The following is a 15,280-nucleotide window of genomic DNA, read 5'->3' as shown; positions in this document are numbered from 1 at the left end:
GGTCGCCTGGCTGGGGGTAGAAGTAGATCGGGACCATCCTCTGGCTGCTGCTTGGCATTTATTTTTTTTTCCCCCTGTTTTACGCTCATGGCAGCTCGGGAGCAGTTGTTTACAATGTTGTGCAGAGTTATCTGTGTGTTCAGCACGGCACTGTCCTGTGTCTGCGAGCTGACGCAGCGCTGGACCTCTAAGAATAAAAGTATCATGGAATCACAGAATGGTTAGGGTTGGAAGGGACCTTAAAGACCATCCAGTTCCAACCCCCCTGCCATGGGCAGGGACACCTTCCACTAGACCAGGTTGCTCCAAGCCTCATCCAGCCTGGCCTTGAACACTTCCAGGGATGGGGCATCCACAGCTTCTCTGGGCAACCTGTCCCAGTGCCTCACCACCCTCTCCAGGAAGAATTTCTTCCTGACATCTAATCTAAACTTCCCCACTTTTAATTTAAACCCGTTACCCCTTGTCCTGTCACTATAGACCCTTGTAAAAAGTCCCCCCGAACTTCCTTGTAGCCCCTTCAGGCACTGGCAGGTGCTATAAGGTCTCCCCGGGGCCTTTTCTTGTCCAGGCTGAACAAGCCCAACTCTCTCAGCCTGTCCCCATAGCAGAGGGGCTCCAGCCCTTGGAGCATCTTCGTGGCCTCCTCTGGACTCACTCCAACCAGTGCCAAGTAGGCACGCTGCAGAGAAACTAGGTCTTTTGCAGTATCAGATAATGTAGAAGTACTTGTCGCAACATTATGGTAATGCCCTTTCTTGAAGCCTGCTTTCCCAGCTGTCAGGCAGATGTTCCTAACCCAAGTTTATGTGAGCAGAACAGGGAATTTTAGTAAGGCAGCTGCTCTTAAATATGCTAGATGTGCCTCCTGAGGATAAACTGAACAGAAAGTAATAGCCCTGATCTCACTGTCTAGCCTTATTCATTCTTGGAAAACTCTTCGTTAGCTCTTGTCAGCCAAAATGTGTGTGCTCTCCCTTACTCTGGTAGATGAGCATTTAAAATAAAGCTTCTCTAGGTCCTGCTGAGTGTTCACAGCGTGTTCTTTTTGTTTTACCCAGGGGAGACTATCTACGATGCTGCAAATTCTGTTACCCCTTATGTGCGTTCGTCATTCTTGCTGCTTGTGTGGTAGCGTGCGTTGGCTTAGTCTGGATGCAGGTGGCTCTCAAGGAGGATTTGGATGCAATAAAGGAGAAATTTCGAACTAGTAAGTATAAATGTGGCTATATATTTCACATTTGTTTTGGGCAGCATGGAGAGCTTTAGTTGCCTGCCTGCTTCTTCAGAGCATGAAAGTATTGAGTGAACAAACTGCCCCTGACTTGGGGAGTCCTCTGAGCTGAAAACACTCAGAGACTGGGCAAATCTAAGGCAAGTGCTGTATATTCTTGCCTGCTCTGTATCTCCTCAGGAGCTGGGATGCTGGAGTAGGTGGGCCTGTAGTTGCTTGCATATACATTTCTAAAATTCCAGGGTTTGGGAGTCCTGTCTTCCAAAAGAAGCTACTGTTTAAAAAGACAGAGTTCTGATCAGCCCCATAAAAGCAGTCTAGGGAATTCTAATCCTTCTCTCCAAAAATTTATTGCAAAACAATGTTCTTGAGCTCTCTTAAAACCTCTAATACTTGCTGTGGTGTTGCTTTAGTATTATGTTTTTTTCTTCATATCTTCTGATTGTTTATCTTGCTTGCATTGACCTGTTCTTGTTCAAATTTTGTCATTTGCATGTGGGAGGGTGGATAGAGAAACAAAGGGATCAGTCTGCCCTGCAGAAGGTTTGGAAAAAGAATCTGCCTCCTCTGAATCTTCGCCCAGATTTTTTCCCTTCATAGGAGCAGATTCCCTTGGCAGTATTCGTTAATGTTCTGCTGTCCTTTGAACAAACTGGATATGGTCTTGGAGCTTTTTAAAAACAAGATGCCTTTACATCTCTAGTATGTTTGGAGTAGGGGGAAGTCATTGTGGCGTTTGCCTTCAGTTGTTAATAATGATGCTGAGAATGCAAATAGTACTTTACCTTCCTAGCACTGCAAAACACTCTTAAGTGGAGTCTTGTTGTATGCAGTGAGAGTGACAAAACAGAAAATAATTTGTCTACAGGAGCCTCTGAAACATCAGATTTGGTGTGAACTGCTTGTGTCAAGCACACAATTAGCTCTCAGTCTGATTTGGCCAAAATCCCCCATTCAAGGTCTTGCATAAGCAAAAATGCTATTTGGATCTTGAGTGATTGATGCAGGCTGCTTTATACCTAGAAATGGCTTTTAGGACTTGTCTCAAGAAGAGTGAAATGAATTTTTGAAGATGCCCAGCTTTCCAGTTGTGTGTGTTTGGGCATCCAGTCCACGGGCATGAAGTACTCCCAAAAGTTTCCCCTTTTCTCTGGATGAGTCACTCAAGGAAATGTGTTCTGGGAGCTGCCAGCTACCTACCATGTAGGTCCCACTGCTCTTGGCAGTCTGTGGTCCGAACAGTGGCGGTTTGTTCTGGAGCGTTCCAGGGCTGTGTTACAGGGTGGAGGTGCAGGTTTTGGAGAACCGTCATCTCCATAGCAAAACCTTTGCTTATTTGTTTCCCAGGCCTAGGGATTTAGGATTGCCTAACAGCGCTTGCAGCTAAACAACTTAGTCACTGCAGACCCGGCAGAGCTGCATTTCTGAGGTTCGCTTGAATGGGTTTGAGCTGCACATTTCCTCCTTCCTGTAGTATTAATTGCAGTAATAACTGTATTCAGGGATGTTGTTTACTCATTTAGCTATCAACAGATGTTAGTGTGTAAGCTTGTGCATTTTTTTCAGTTGTCTTTCCATCACATGGAACAACTGTTACCACTTTAATCTCTTTGGAAGTCACTTCATTGTCAGCAGCCCCTTTGCAGGCTTGAAAAGGATGCTGAGGTTCATTTCACATGCCTCCTTTGCCCTGGTACTGCTGGCAGTTCTTATTTACAGTCCCATTACTATTTCACATCCCTCTGTGAAAGTAATGTAAAACAAATGCACTAAATAAAGACCTGCTGAGGCTTGCCAGAATGACACTACTATTGCAAAGTGTTAAATTTAGTGTCTCTGGGTTCTCTCTGCAGACATTAGTACGCTGAAAACAAAAAGGAGCTGTTGTTCGGAACAAACACTTAGTTCTGAATTGGCACTAAACCCATGTGTAGAAACTTATTGCTGCCTTTCACTGCTGTAGATGTTGCTGCTTGTAATTTGCCTTTTGCCTTTCAGTGCTATTTACCTGGACTTTTTTTTTAACAAATATTTTTATTATTTTTTAGTGGAATCTAATCAAAAGACATCATTCCAAGAAATTCCTAAACTGAATGAAGATTTGGTGCAGAAGCAAAAGCAACTAGAACAAATTGAGACTGGAGAACTGGGGCTAAGTAAAATTTGGATAAACATCACAGAGATCAATAAACAGGTAAGAGGGATCAGTGCTTGGTTTTGAGAAATAATAAAATATTCCATTCAAATTTATTTTTACAGAAATTAATTTCGGGGGCAGTGCTGAGCTTTTCTCCAAGGACTTTCATGACCATGTGCTTAAACTTATTTTTGAAGTTAAAATGGGGTATAAGACACGTTATTAAACAAGCAAAAAAAGGTTAAGCATCCAGCTGCACCAGAGACTGAGGTCTCCGAGGAGGAATTACACAACTTCAGGCAGAATTAAAAGAACCCGAGAACTCTGCAGTTCTTAATTTTTGTTCCAAATAATTGTGATGTTTATGATGAGAGATTTGACACTTCAGATTTCTGAGGGTGTCTTCAAACCATGTGCATGGAAAGAAGTTACCAGAGTTGGTGCAAGTTCATGTTGCTACAAAGGAATTACTGGTGTCTCGTGAATACAAAATCTGTTAATACACACTCAGAATCTGAGCTGGTGTAAATCTTGGCTCTGTGTATGTGGCTACAACTAAGCAGCTTAATAGAAAGCTGCTTCCTCAGCTCATATATCAGCTCTTGCTTCAAACAAAGCATCCAGCAAGGCTCTTACTGAAATTCTTGCCTCGGAGTGTAGAAGTTAAGAGCTGCTCACCGTTAGTGGTATCAAGAGGTGTGTGTGGGGAACCCTCCCTTGACACTGGTGCTTTGGGTTTGATTTTTAAGAGGATTGAGGTGTCTGCTCGGATTGTGTTTTCTTCAGTCCCATGCAGTGGTTAAGCACTTAATGGGATGCATGAATACATTTGAAAATTTGACTTGCTTTCTTTGGCATCAGACCCAACCTGATGTATGCATTACCTGCAGAGATTTAGGTGCTTCATGGGAGTTCTAAAACACTATCATCTGCACCTGGATGTTAAAGCTACTTGCACACGGTTCGTGCAGGCCCTCAATTTACTTCAGGGCCTGGTTACAGTCTGAGCCAGCTGTTCTGGGGATCAGAATTTAGTTACTGGTGGTTGTTTTCTTTTTTTCCATGAATTGTGATGTGCTGTTGGGAATTACTTCAGCCAATACCCACAGCTGTGGAACCAGAGACTCTGCAAGCCAGCTGTTCAGGGTTGGCCTGATGTAAAATCATAATCTTGCTGGTCTCCTTTGCTTGTGAAACAATTTATTATTTTCTTTTTAATCCAGAAGAAAATGGGGTTTACTTGCTCTACTTTTGTGTTGTCATATGTGAAAGAAATTATTTTTCCTTGCTTTGACTACTGATGGCTACCAATTGGTCTTAAAGTGATAGTGTTAGCAATTAATGATCAGTGTATAGTTGGTTTTAATTTATTTGACAGCCTCTCAATTGGGGTGAAGAAATAATCTCGAAGGCCCATTGAATAACTTACTGTCTGGGTCAAACAGTTGACAGAAAGTGAACTAACCTGCTGCACCTGGATTGTCACTGTTCCACTTCCGTAGCAGGAGGCTGGGATGATACATGCCACTTCTCTAGCTGAGTGACAGGCAAAGAAGTTGCAGAGGACTTGGCTGGGCAGGTTGATTGCTACATACAGGAGCAGATGACTCCTTCCTCCACGCAAAGGCTTCTTGCACAATTTTTAGAGTCTTCCTTGGGCAACAACCTCTCTCTAAGGGGATGAATATAAAACAGGCAGAGGGTACCTTATTGAAAAGAAGGGGCTTCTGCGGCTTTCATTTGTTTTTTAAAAAAAAAAAATTATCTTGCCTTGTTACAAGAGGCAAAATATTTTTACTGTAGCCTTGGCAGGACTTCCAACCTAGAGGTAGGGGTGTTTTGTGTGTGTATGGATATATTTTTGTTTTGCCTTGAGTTTTCATGTTGCAAATTAAGTCATTACTATTGGGGAAGGTCAGAATTGGGATTATGTTGACTAATTCTAAGTAGTCCTCTTTGTTTTTAGGTGTCACTATTGACCTCAACAGTCAGTCATCTCAAAAACAACATAAAATCTGCTTCTGATCTGATTTCTCTTCCTCTCACAGTAGAGAAACTTCAGAAGGCAAGTACTAAAATTGCTAAACATGTTCTGTGCTGCAGAGCTGCAGCTGGGTTCCTGGGGACAGGAGTTACCTGAACTGCATGTGCTTCTCTTGTTTTTAAATTGGGCTTCATAAACTAGATATTGTGCGGTCCCTGTGATAATGTGTGGCAGGTAGAAAATGTGAAGGACCTGGTTGTCCCTTTCTGGAGATGTATTTGTATTATGTTGTCACTTCTTTACCTTGGAGCTGATCTTTCTGGTTGCTGATCTTAATATCATTTCAGACACTTGCAAAATGCTCATCTGCTGGTTTAAAGCTCTGCTTGCAAGTGGGTTGTTTGTTTAGCCTTTTTTTTAATTGGAAATTGATTGCTTTCTGGAAAACTTCCTCATCTTGAACAGTATATAGTTCTACATTTGGCTCTGCATTCACACTCGTGAGGTGGGTAGGGGTCTAACTTGGAGCAGCAGGTGTGGAACAGTAGCTGGAGCTTTCCTGGTGGTCAGCACATGCACAGCAAAACATGAAGTGTACTGGGATGGTTTTCTGACAATCCCTTGAAAGACGGGCCTCTCTGGGTGACACCAGGTGACTTCTGTTAATAGTGTCTTGCCGTGTGCCTTAGCTGAGTGTTCTTTACCAAAGGACTGCTCTCTTTATTTTGGTAAGAGGAATGGCTTGTTGACACTTCCTCTGTTCTCCCCTGGCAGTGCTGTTTATTTAGCAATAAGAATTTATACTGGGCTAACACCCAATGTCAGACCTGTCTTCTATGTGGCTCTTACGGGTTTCCAATTCTCATTTCCCATACCTACAAAATTTAATGCAGAATCAACAAGCTAGCCATAGGCAAAGCAATTAGTGTCATTTGGCTGATTAGGCTGCTAGGATTTCTTTTTCTGGGAGGAGTACAAAGCTGTTTCCTAAGCTTCTATTTTGCTGTTGTGAGCACACTGGATTTTCACTGTGTCGTATCAGAGGTAAGTCTTCAGGCAGTACCTAGAGTCTGGAACCTTCACCTACTTTCTATAATACGGAAAAACCTTGTCATCTTGCTGCCTTCGGTACCGTCAGGACAAAGTGTTAGGGCTAGCAGGTTTCAGCTTGCAGTGGTCTGCTGAACAGCAAGGCTTTTTCTCGTTGAATTAGGTCCATCCTTGGTGACACGTTTGTGAAAATCGGAGCTCTCAGGAACTTTTGAGCTCTTCCCAGTTCTGCTGTTGAGTCTAAGTAAGGTGTTAGATGTGACATCTGTTCCCACTGCACCCTTGATGCCATCTTGCATACCTCTGTGTTTTGGAAGGTTGATATAATAAAAACAGAGCTGGAATCCTTCCAGGAGGTACGTTGAGAGGTGTTGGGTGCAGAAAAACTGTTCAGAGGTTTAAATACAACGGTTTAAATGGTCTGTAAGTGTCATGTTAATGAAAAGCAATAGGCCTGAAGACTTGGTTTTTCTTGACTCGCGTGCGTGCTGCACTACCTCCTGTCACACAGCAGCACTGCAGTGGGGGTAAGTTGGTAGCCTGGCTTTTGATAGCCTTGGTGAAAAATCTTCTGCTCAACTTTCCATTGCATCCAGCTGTCCTTGGAATTACCTGCTGCCTTGAAAGAAAAGGCTGCTATTCTTAGAATAGGATTTTGGTTTACTTTAGCCTTCCTTGCTCTCGGTATTGTCCCTGAAAATGGGGAGCTGCCTGCTGGTGTTAGAGTCCTGAAGGATTCCCGAGGGAGTTCTTGGACAGGGGCTTTGATGCTAAAGGTATCTTTAGGTCCTCTGTGGCAGAGGGATCGCTTACTGAATCTCTGTTCAGGCCTGCAAAACAAAGAGCTGGAGGAAGATTTGTGTGGATATTGTGAATATAGTCTTGGTAGCTGGAGGGTTACTGCAGTGCTGTGAGAGCGCATGAGCCTGACAGGGTCATAGGAAAAGGGGATTTTTGGGTGGGTTCTGTTTGTTTTAATGATTGAACAAGGTATTAGAAATGGAATGTGAAGCACAGGGGCATGCTCTGTCCCATTACTGTAACTTCCCCGAGCTTGTGGCTGTCCTAGCTGGCAGCCTGGCTGGTAGGTGCTCTGCCGTCAGCTGCAGGACACCAGTGCAGTTTTACAGAACAACGACTTTCTGAAGTTAGAGCTGGGGACAGGGGGAGTTCACACAGGAGAAGGCAAGGGAAGGGTGAGAGGGGAGTAGTCAGAAGCAAAGGTCACAGCACTGACTGTACCTGCAGAATTCAAGGAGGCTTTGTTGATGCTTCAGAGCTGTTCTGTCATTTTTAAATAAGCAATAGATGCTTCAGAGCTGTTCTGTCATTTTTAAATAAGCAATACTTTCTTGAAAATCTAATCTGCAACCTTTGGGAGACTAGTTTTGCAGTGTATGATGTGTCTGATGAGTAGCCCTGAAAGACAATTAATGGCAGGATAAATGGGTGATGTCAGCATCCTTGTATTCAGTACAAGTACTCCATGCAGAGGGAAAGCAAGAAGTCTTTATATCAGGACTTATTTTTTTTTAATTAATGCCAGAACATCTGTGGTGTTTTGGGAGTGGGAGTAGCAAACCCGTGATTTTTGTTGCCTAGCTTAAGCTGTCATCATGCGGAGCGTGTCTTTGTTTATTGGCCTGGAGATGCCGTGGGTATAACTTGCAGTTTCATCTGCACAGGAAGTTCTGAAGACTTCAAATTCACGTGTGTGTTGTCGCGGCAGTCAGCCTGCAGTTTGACCAGCAAAACGTTGTGTTTAGCAGAGTGAAACTTGGCAACAGTGCAGTCTGAGGAAGGCTGAGAATTTTTTTTGTCCTCTTCTTTATTCCAGACTGTAGCAAACATAGGTAGCACGCTTACAAGTGTTTCTCATGATGTTGAAAATATACAGACAGCTCTTGAAGAATACAAGAAATCCATAGAAATGCTCCAGAACGATGTGGTAAGAAAATGTACTGATTTAACAGGTTTTTTTAAGTCTTCTGCCTAATACAAAGCAAGAACTGGGTGGATTTTTGCCTTATGCCTTCAAATTACTTTTGCAGTGTTAGTAAGTGCTGGTTGGTACGTTATTACAGTGCTAATCTCATAATCCCTGTGTGGCATCTCCTGTGTGGTCTCAAGTGTGTATCTTTCTATAGCCAGAATTGTTGGTTGCTTCTGTACATCCTATCCTGCAGATTTTTCCTTCCTACTAGTCAGGTGTGGAGCCTTGGGAATATCTGCTGTGTGATGCAGGTTACTGCTTAGGGTAGCTGTCTGCACTCATAGGGATTGGGGATGGTGGAAGTGTTGAGATGGTTTGTTGGTTGAATTAAGGATGTATGTAAGGATGAAATTACTGACCATCTTTACCACAAACTGCTCACTGTATGTAACCCCGGGTGAGAGGTCAGTATAATTGAGTCAAACTGTTTTTCAGCTAATCTGCAATACAGCATTGCTTTAAGAATACTTGCAGATAGAAGTTGTAATTAGACACATTATAAAGCTTGATTCAGTCAGTGAGTGCTGTGAAAACATGGCAGATATGACTGTGTGTGGTAGCAGTGAAATGTGCATGGCAATACTTCATTAAAGGGAGAAGAGATAACTGGGGGGGTTTAATAAAAATAAATGTGGGCTGTATGTGTTTCAAAGAGAAACCTGTACCAGCCTGGTTAAAATACTGCATGCACAACAGACATGAGTGACTATAACTGTAGCAGAACATTCCTAGCTGCAGCCTGCCTGTTATTAAAAGCTTAGTGTTGGTTTTACAGGAATTTGGTAACATTTTTTTTACTTTCCTTAGAAGGAATTAAAACAAATACCTTCTCTTCCCTCTGTGGTTGTGCCAAGGATTGAGAGAAATCGGACAGAAATTTGCAAACAGGTATTTTTCTCCCTTGCATAAGGAATAGTGGTACGAGTATCACTGATACTGCCTGTTATTGTGTGTTTTGCTGTGTAGTGTACAAAAACGTACAGTCTTTATCAAGACAGTACAGATGGCATCCTTCAAAACAAAATACAGTTTTGCTGTGGTTTGTTTATCTGTGTGTGCTAACGAGGAAGTGTCCTAGACTGAGAATAGTTTTTGTGTTCTGACTGGGTGAGGGGTAAAAAAGGCTGAAAGGAGTATCAAATGAATTACAGGTGTACTTTGCTCATGTAAATGGAAATGAGTTAAAGGCTTTTTATCAAGTGGATTTTATGGCTGGTACTTGCCAATCTGAGCAAATTTGGGAGTGGCATGCAATGAGTCACTCAATGTAATGAGGTGTGGAAAGTGGGCATTCGGCAGCAAAAAGAGAGAAGGTGTGGGTGTTTATCTCAGTCTTGGGCAATGACTGCGTTTACTTGTGTTTAATGCAGTCAATATCTACCTCAAAAATGAATCTTGTGTATAGATATGCCTAGTACATGCTTTCTTGGGAAAAATAGTTGGTGTGGTTTCTAAGCTTACCTTGGAAAACTCGAGTAGGTTTTCTGTGTTTGCTGGCCCAGCTTGAAGTGATTACACCAGCAACCAAGAGATTAGCCCTGAGGAAAATCTCAGCTTCAAAATTTGAAAGGTGGAATAACCTTGTGGAATATTCAATGTTCTCAGCAGTGTCGGTGGAGAGCCAGTCTGAAGTCTGCCTGGTTAAACTGGGTCATTCACCATGTTGTTCATAGCAAGAGTGCTTCGGAGGTTGAGTAAACTGACGTGTTCCGGGTGTATGTTTCAGGAAGGCCAGTCGCTGTGTGCGGCTCTGGAGGAGCTGAATAACACTGTAGCGGCGTACCAAAAGTTGAATGACATCAAGCTGCTAAATGTGGATTTGGCCATTGGTAACCTTACCCGGAGGGTTATGCTGTTGGAAAACTCTCCCCTTGCTGTGAATAATCTGGATAAAAGAGACAACTTGTCTGCCAATGTGGTAAGTATTTGATTGCTAAGGGTGTCTACTCAGGCTAGTAGTTTCAATACTTCCTATACACTGCAGATACAGCTTTTCAAACCGAACTAAAGGAAATGTCAGAATGAAATTGGAGACACCAGGATTTAATTTTAAAAGGCTTGAGTTTGTTCTGTATTTCAGAGGTACTCTTAACATTGGTTATCTGTTCAGAAATAATAATTTATTTCCTGCAGAATCTACAGGAAAATGTCCAAAACACAGACATTTAAGATTTGGTTGACTGCTTAATTGGGACAAGATTCAAACACCTCTTTGACCATGTTTTAGGAAGGTACTCTGGCTTGTAAGTGAAGACCACTGAGGATCTAGGTGGGCCTCTGGGTTGTTCAGTGGCACTTAAATGCTTAAAAAAAAAATTAAAATTAATACTGCATATGTTTGTAAATCCTTCCAGTGCTTTCTGTGTGCCATGCTGGGGCCAGTCCCTGAGAATGTGTTCTGTGTGTTTAACAGTAAGGAACGTGCTGATGTTGCTGTGGTAAATTACAGAACCCACTGTCTTCATGTTTCTTCTAGTATGTATTTGTCCTGGGTTGTGGGGGTGGTTTTTTTTCTGCTTCATATCTGCCAGATTTGGAGGAAAGACACTCTATTGTAGAAGATAATAAACATGTGATTAAATCAGTCTCTCCTCTGTTTTTCCTGTAGGGGAATGATGCAACTACCTCTCTAAAAGTGGAAAATGAAGATCAACTAGATGATGAAACTCATTCAAATAAAGAACTGAAGGTAAAGTAAGGAAACACAAATTATACTGGATTAGCAGAGTATGTCATTGTCTCTATAATCATGTTTTAAATGAGACTTAATGGAGGAAAGATCTGCAAGCAGGCTAATCTGATCCAGTTTCTTTTAAAAATCCAGAGTAGAAGGACAGCTTATGCACTCCATTTTGGGGACAGGAAGTCAATTAGAATGGAAGAAGAGCTGTAATAGTTTAAAGTCTTGCCATACTGCCGACATGTGGGCTAACGTGGTAGAGCTGCTGTAATATTCCTCTGTGCAGCTGGAGGGGTCTTGGGAGGTTCAGCCCGTGGCCCAGTGAAAGAGGGGACTGGCAGCCAGCTCATTTGAGTAGCCATTGCCCTGCTCTCAGCAAAGCTAGCCCAACTGATGTGGGTTCACACCACAAAGGGGGGTTACGGCATTTATCCAGATTTAAGAAGTTTCTTGGCTTGACTCAGAGAAACTTTGCATTAGTAGAGCCTAGGAATTGACAGGAACTGCCTCTCGGTATGATCTGATGACCGGCTGTGAGTGAGTTTAACGACCTGAATGGCCAAACTGCGGGATAAGAGGTGGCGCTGATGAGGTTAGTTTTGTCTGCTGGAAACAAGGCAGGTGAGTGAACCAGCTACGCTGCCTGTTCTGAGCTTGGTGTCACTCAGTCTAATCTGGAACCTGGAGCAAAGGAGCTCCGGATTAAAACATGCGGTGGTTTTACTCTGACAGGGATATAGTGATTCCAGCACTAAGGTAGTCAGTACTGCAGATAAATGTTTAAAACAATTGTGTGATTCAGGTAATGTAGAAATGTTAGCTTCAAGTACTTTTAACTGGCTTATAATTTTTCAGAGTCTTGCTCATTTATATAAGAAATACAGAAATTAAATGCCAGGTTCTTTTGAAATTGTTTTCTGTAAAATAGTTCCTTGTTTTTCAGCATAAGGTACTTATTTTGTTGTTTTCTTACAGACCATGTGAATTTAGTCCTTATATCTATCCACAGATGTTTTTATTTTTAACTTGTTTTATCATTTTTAATGATAAAATGTTAAATTAATCTAATGTTAATTAGATGTCAGGAAGAAATTCTTCACAGAGAGGGTGGTGAGGCACTGGAACAGGTTGCCCAGAGATGTTGTGGATGCCCCATCCCTGGATGTCTTCAAGGCCAGGCTGGATGTGGCTTTGAGCAACCTGGTCTAGTGCAAGGTGTCCCTGCCCATGGCAGGGGGGTTGGAACTAGATGATCTTTAAGGTCCCTTCCAACCCTAACCATTCTGTGATTCTATGATTTTAAACTTCATCAGGCTGGAGGACCGCCAAGTCACCCAAAAGTACTTACATATTTTAAATTACTTCTTTTCCTGATCATCTCCATCTACTGAAGGGGGCTTTTTTTCTTCTACTTACTCAGGAAACAGGAGTTAGAGATTCTCAGGTATCAAAGCTAAGAGAGAAGCTTCAGCTGATCAGTGCTCTCACAAGCAAGCCAGAAAATGACAGACCCATTGAGACATCAAAGAATGGTAAGAACGGTGTATAATGGTAACCCATAAACCTGAAGGTTCCTTGTGTAATTCGGAGAATGAAGGTGGATGATTTAGACTGTTCCTTAAGATTTTCGGTGAATATTTTGACTTAAAGTGGTAGGAAACTGATGGCTGTAAACCAGAAAAGTCTGAGGGTGACTTTCCATGTGTGTAGCAGGATTCACAGGCTTGTGCATCGCTTGTGTTTGAAGGCGTACAGTGATTCAACTAGTAGCAACTTACACCCAGTAACATCTATTTTTACTTTTTCAAAAACTAAGTGTGATACAGAGGAAGGGTCAGCAGAGTCACAGACTTGTCTTGGTTCTGCACTTTTGCTGTGTATATTTGGGTTGTGCTGAAGACAAGATTTGAAGTACTTTTGTTACAGTACAGCTCTGCTTGTTGTTAATTTGCCAAGCAGCAGCGTGGAAGTTTAGACCTTGCTGGTGGGGAAGATAGATACCTGCATTGACAAGGTGAAAACAACTCAGGTGGGCAGATGTAATTTGCTTAATAAAGCTTGTTCAGCACTTTCAGCCTGGGAAGTAGAAAGTACTTCCATGTCATTCTTTTTATGGGGTTTATAAATACACACCCCCTATTACAACATGAAAGGTGAAAGCTGTGTAACTGCCCCAAAAGCTTTCCTTCCTTCTGTTCTTCCAATTACTGGTAAAAGGAGACAATGCTGCTGTATTCTGAAGTGACTTTGCAGCATTCTTATCCCATACTGCATCTGTGATTGGGAAAAAGAAAAGGTTTAATGGGATTTTGGTTTTGTTGTGTTTCTGCACACTGTAGTTCTGTGGAATTAGTAAGACGAATATAAATTGTTTTGTAACAGTTGAAAGCAGTCTGAGTACTACAGCAAAGCCCACAGACCTTTCGAGGCTGGCTTCAAGGTCGGCTGATGACAACACAGAGAGTAACAGACAGCTGGGACATCTGTCCTTACCAGGAATTGCCAGCATTGAAGGTATGTCCTTTCCAGACTGACCTTTTCTTTTCCTGAATACTTCATGTAAATGTTTAGGAGATACGTATAACTAGAATTATGGTAGTAGGTCTGGGCGTTCTGGGAGAAGTGGTGTAGGTTTTAAAAGCTTAAGGTACTGTGAACTTATTAAAAAAAAATAATTTAAAAAAATCCTAAAAGAATAGCATGTAAAAGAAACTGGGATTTAATCAGGAGTGTGCATTATAAGTGAATTGTAGTTTTAAGTGCCAAAGTATTGTACCAAGTGCCTCGGATTGTGAGAGAAGTCAAGGGCAGAGTTAGGATGCTGAAGGGAAATGGAGTAGGTGTGAGTGTACGTTTGGGGATTTTCCTTTTCCTCTTTACTTTAGGAGAACGCTGCCTGGTCAAATGAATGGTGTCTGGGTCTGGCTGTTCAGTCCCTTCAGCTGCTGAAAGGGCAGTGCTTTGCATCAGGGAATGAATAGATACTTTTCCCTTTATATCATCTGTGCTGTTGGTATAGCAACAGTCGTTCAGTGCTTGCTCTTGCGGAGGGTAGCTGCATCGGTATGCAGTGAGGGGTTGTAGAATGGGCTGCTAGTCCTGGCCAGGAAGAGCGATTTATTTTGTTTTTTCAGATTTAATGTAATTTAATCCAGAAATGCTCACACTTTTTTCTCCTAAACTCTTTGTGACAGCTTGCAACAATGCAGAAAAAGCAAACTGCGTGCTTGGGGATGCTGTAATTACTAGGTAGTAAGACATAGTGCAGCAAAACTGGAAGAGCAGTTTATGGGGATATTCCTCTATACTTAAAGGAGCTACTTTAAAATCCTTGTTCTCTTTGCAGATCTTCAGAATTTGTTTGAAAAAGCAAGTGAAGATGCTGATGGAAAACTCTCACATGAAGATCTTCAAAAGCTGCTTGGCTCTGCAGCCCGGGAGTCAGAGAGCTTTAAGCAATTTGACACAGATGGAGATGAGAAATACTCATTAAAAGAACTGAGATTAGCTTTAGGTGTATAGGGTATATATTTAGAAATGTGATATTGATGGATGCTACTGTAGCTAAAGGAAACTACGGGACATGAGAAACTACATCTGCACTTTCCCAGTGTTTTACTGATCTTTGGAGCTAAATTACTGTACACATTGCCACCTTTTTTTTTTATTTTGTTGAAAAGAAATCTCCAATTTTAGGTGTTGATAGGACATCATATGGGGACTGTGTTAAAATGCAGAAAGTTCCCAAACTTGAAAACACTTTCCTCTCATTCTTTTCCTTTTCAAGGGAGTTCTTGTTTTTAATTTTAAAATGTGTACATACTAAAATAAAACTATGGTTTTATATTTCACTGAAATTTGCCTTAAATTAGAGAGGTGCACTTTACGTAGAGCAGAAAGAAATCTGTCTTGTAAAGATGGGCATCTTCTGCTTGTAAATATTTGAGATAGAGTAAATTATGCATATTTAAGGAGAAGTTTGTGTCAGGGGCTGTGTTGGTAGTAAGCTGTTTATAATGAGAGACTGAGCCTAAAAGGGGTGGTTAAGAGCTTCAACTAAACTTCTAATTTGGTCCAAGTACATCCATGAATGAGTTTGGACTCAGAGGAAAGCAGGAGTGGTGAATCATGCCCATCTGTAGCAGGATTTATTTTTAGAGGGGAGAGTTACAAGTGTTTTTATATCATGAGCCTACAGGAGT

At 41.9% G+C, this 15,280-nt stretch overlaps 1 protein-coding gene across 1 annotated transcript; it reads left to right on the top strand.

Moving 5' to 3' along the window:
• Window positions 1-1,155: 1,155 nt before the first annotated feature.
• On the top strand, window positions 1,156-15,035 carry EFCAB14 (EF-hand calcium binding domain 14). The gene is made up of 10 exons (XM_010156963.1): window positions 1,156-1,210; window positions 3,283-3,428; window positions 5,338-5,436; window positions 8,243-8,353; window positions 9,209-9,286; window positions 10,125-10,316; window positions 11,007-11,087; window positions 12,499-12,610; window positions 13,461-13,592; window positions 14,425-15,035. The coding sequence occupies exons 1-10, from the start codon at window positions 1,156-1,158 to the stop codon at window positions 14,598-14,600; spliced, it is 1,182 nt and encodes a 393-aa protein (XP_010155265.1). The 3' UTR covers window positions 14,601-15,035.
• Window positions 15,036-15,280: the final 245 nt, after the last annotated feature.

Source organism: Eurypyga helias, unplaced genomic scaffold, assembly GCF_000690775.1.
Source record: "Eurypyga helias isolate BGI_N326 unplaced genomic scaffold, ASM69077v1 scaffold2838, whole genome shotgun sequence".
Classification (NCBI taxonomy): domain Eukaryota; kingdom Metazoa; phylum Chordata; class Aves; order Eurypygiformes; family Eurypygidae; genus Eurypyga; species Eurypyga helias.
Note: the sequence above shows the minus strand (reverse complement) of the source record. Positions and strands in the feature narration are given on the sequence as shown.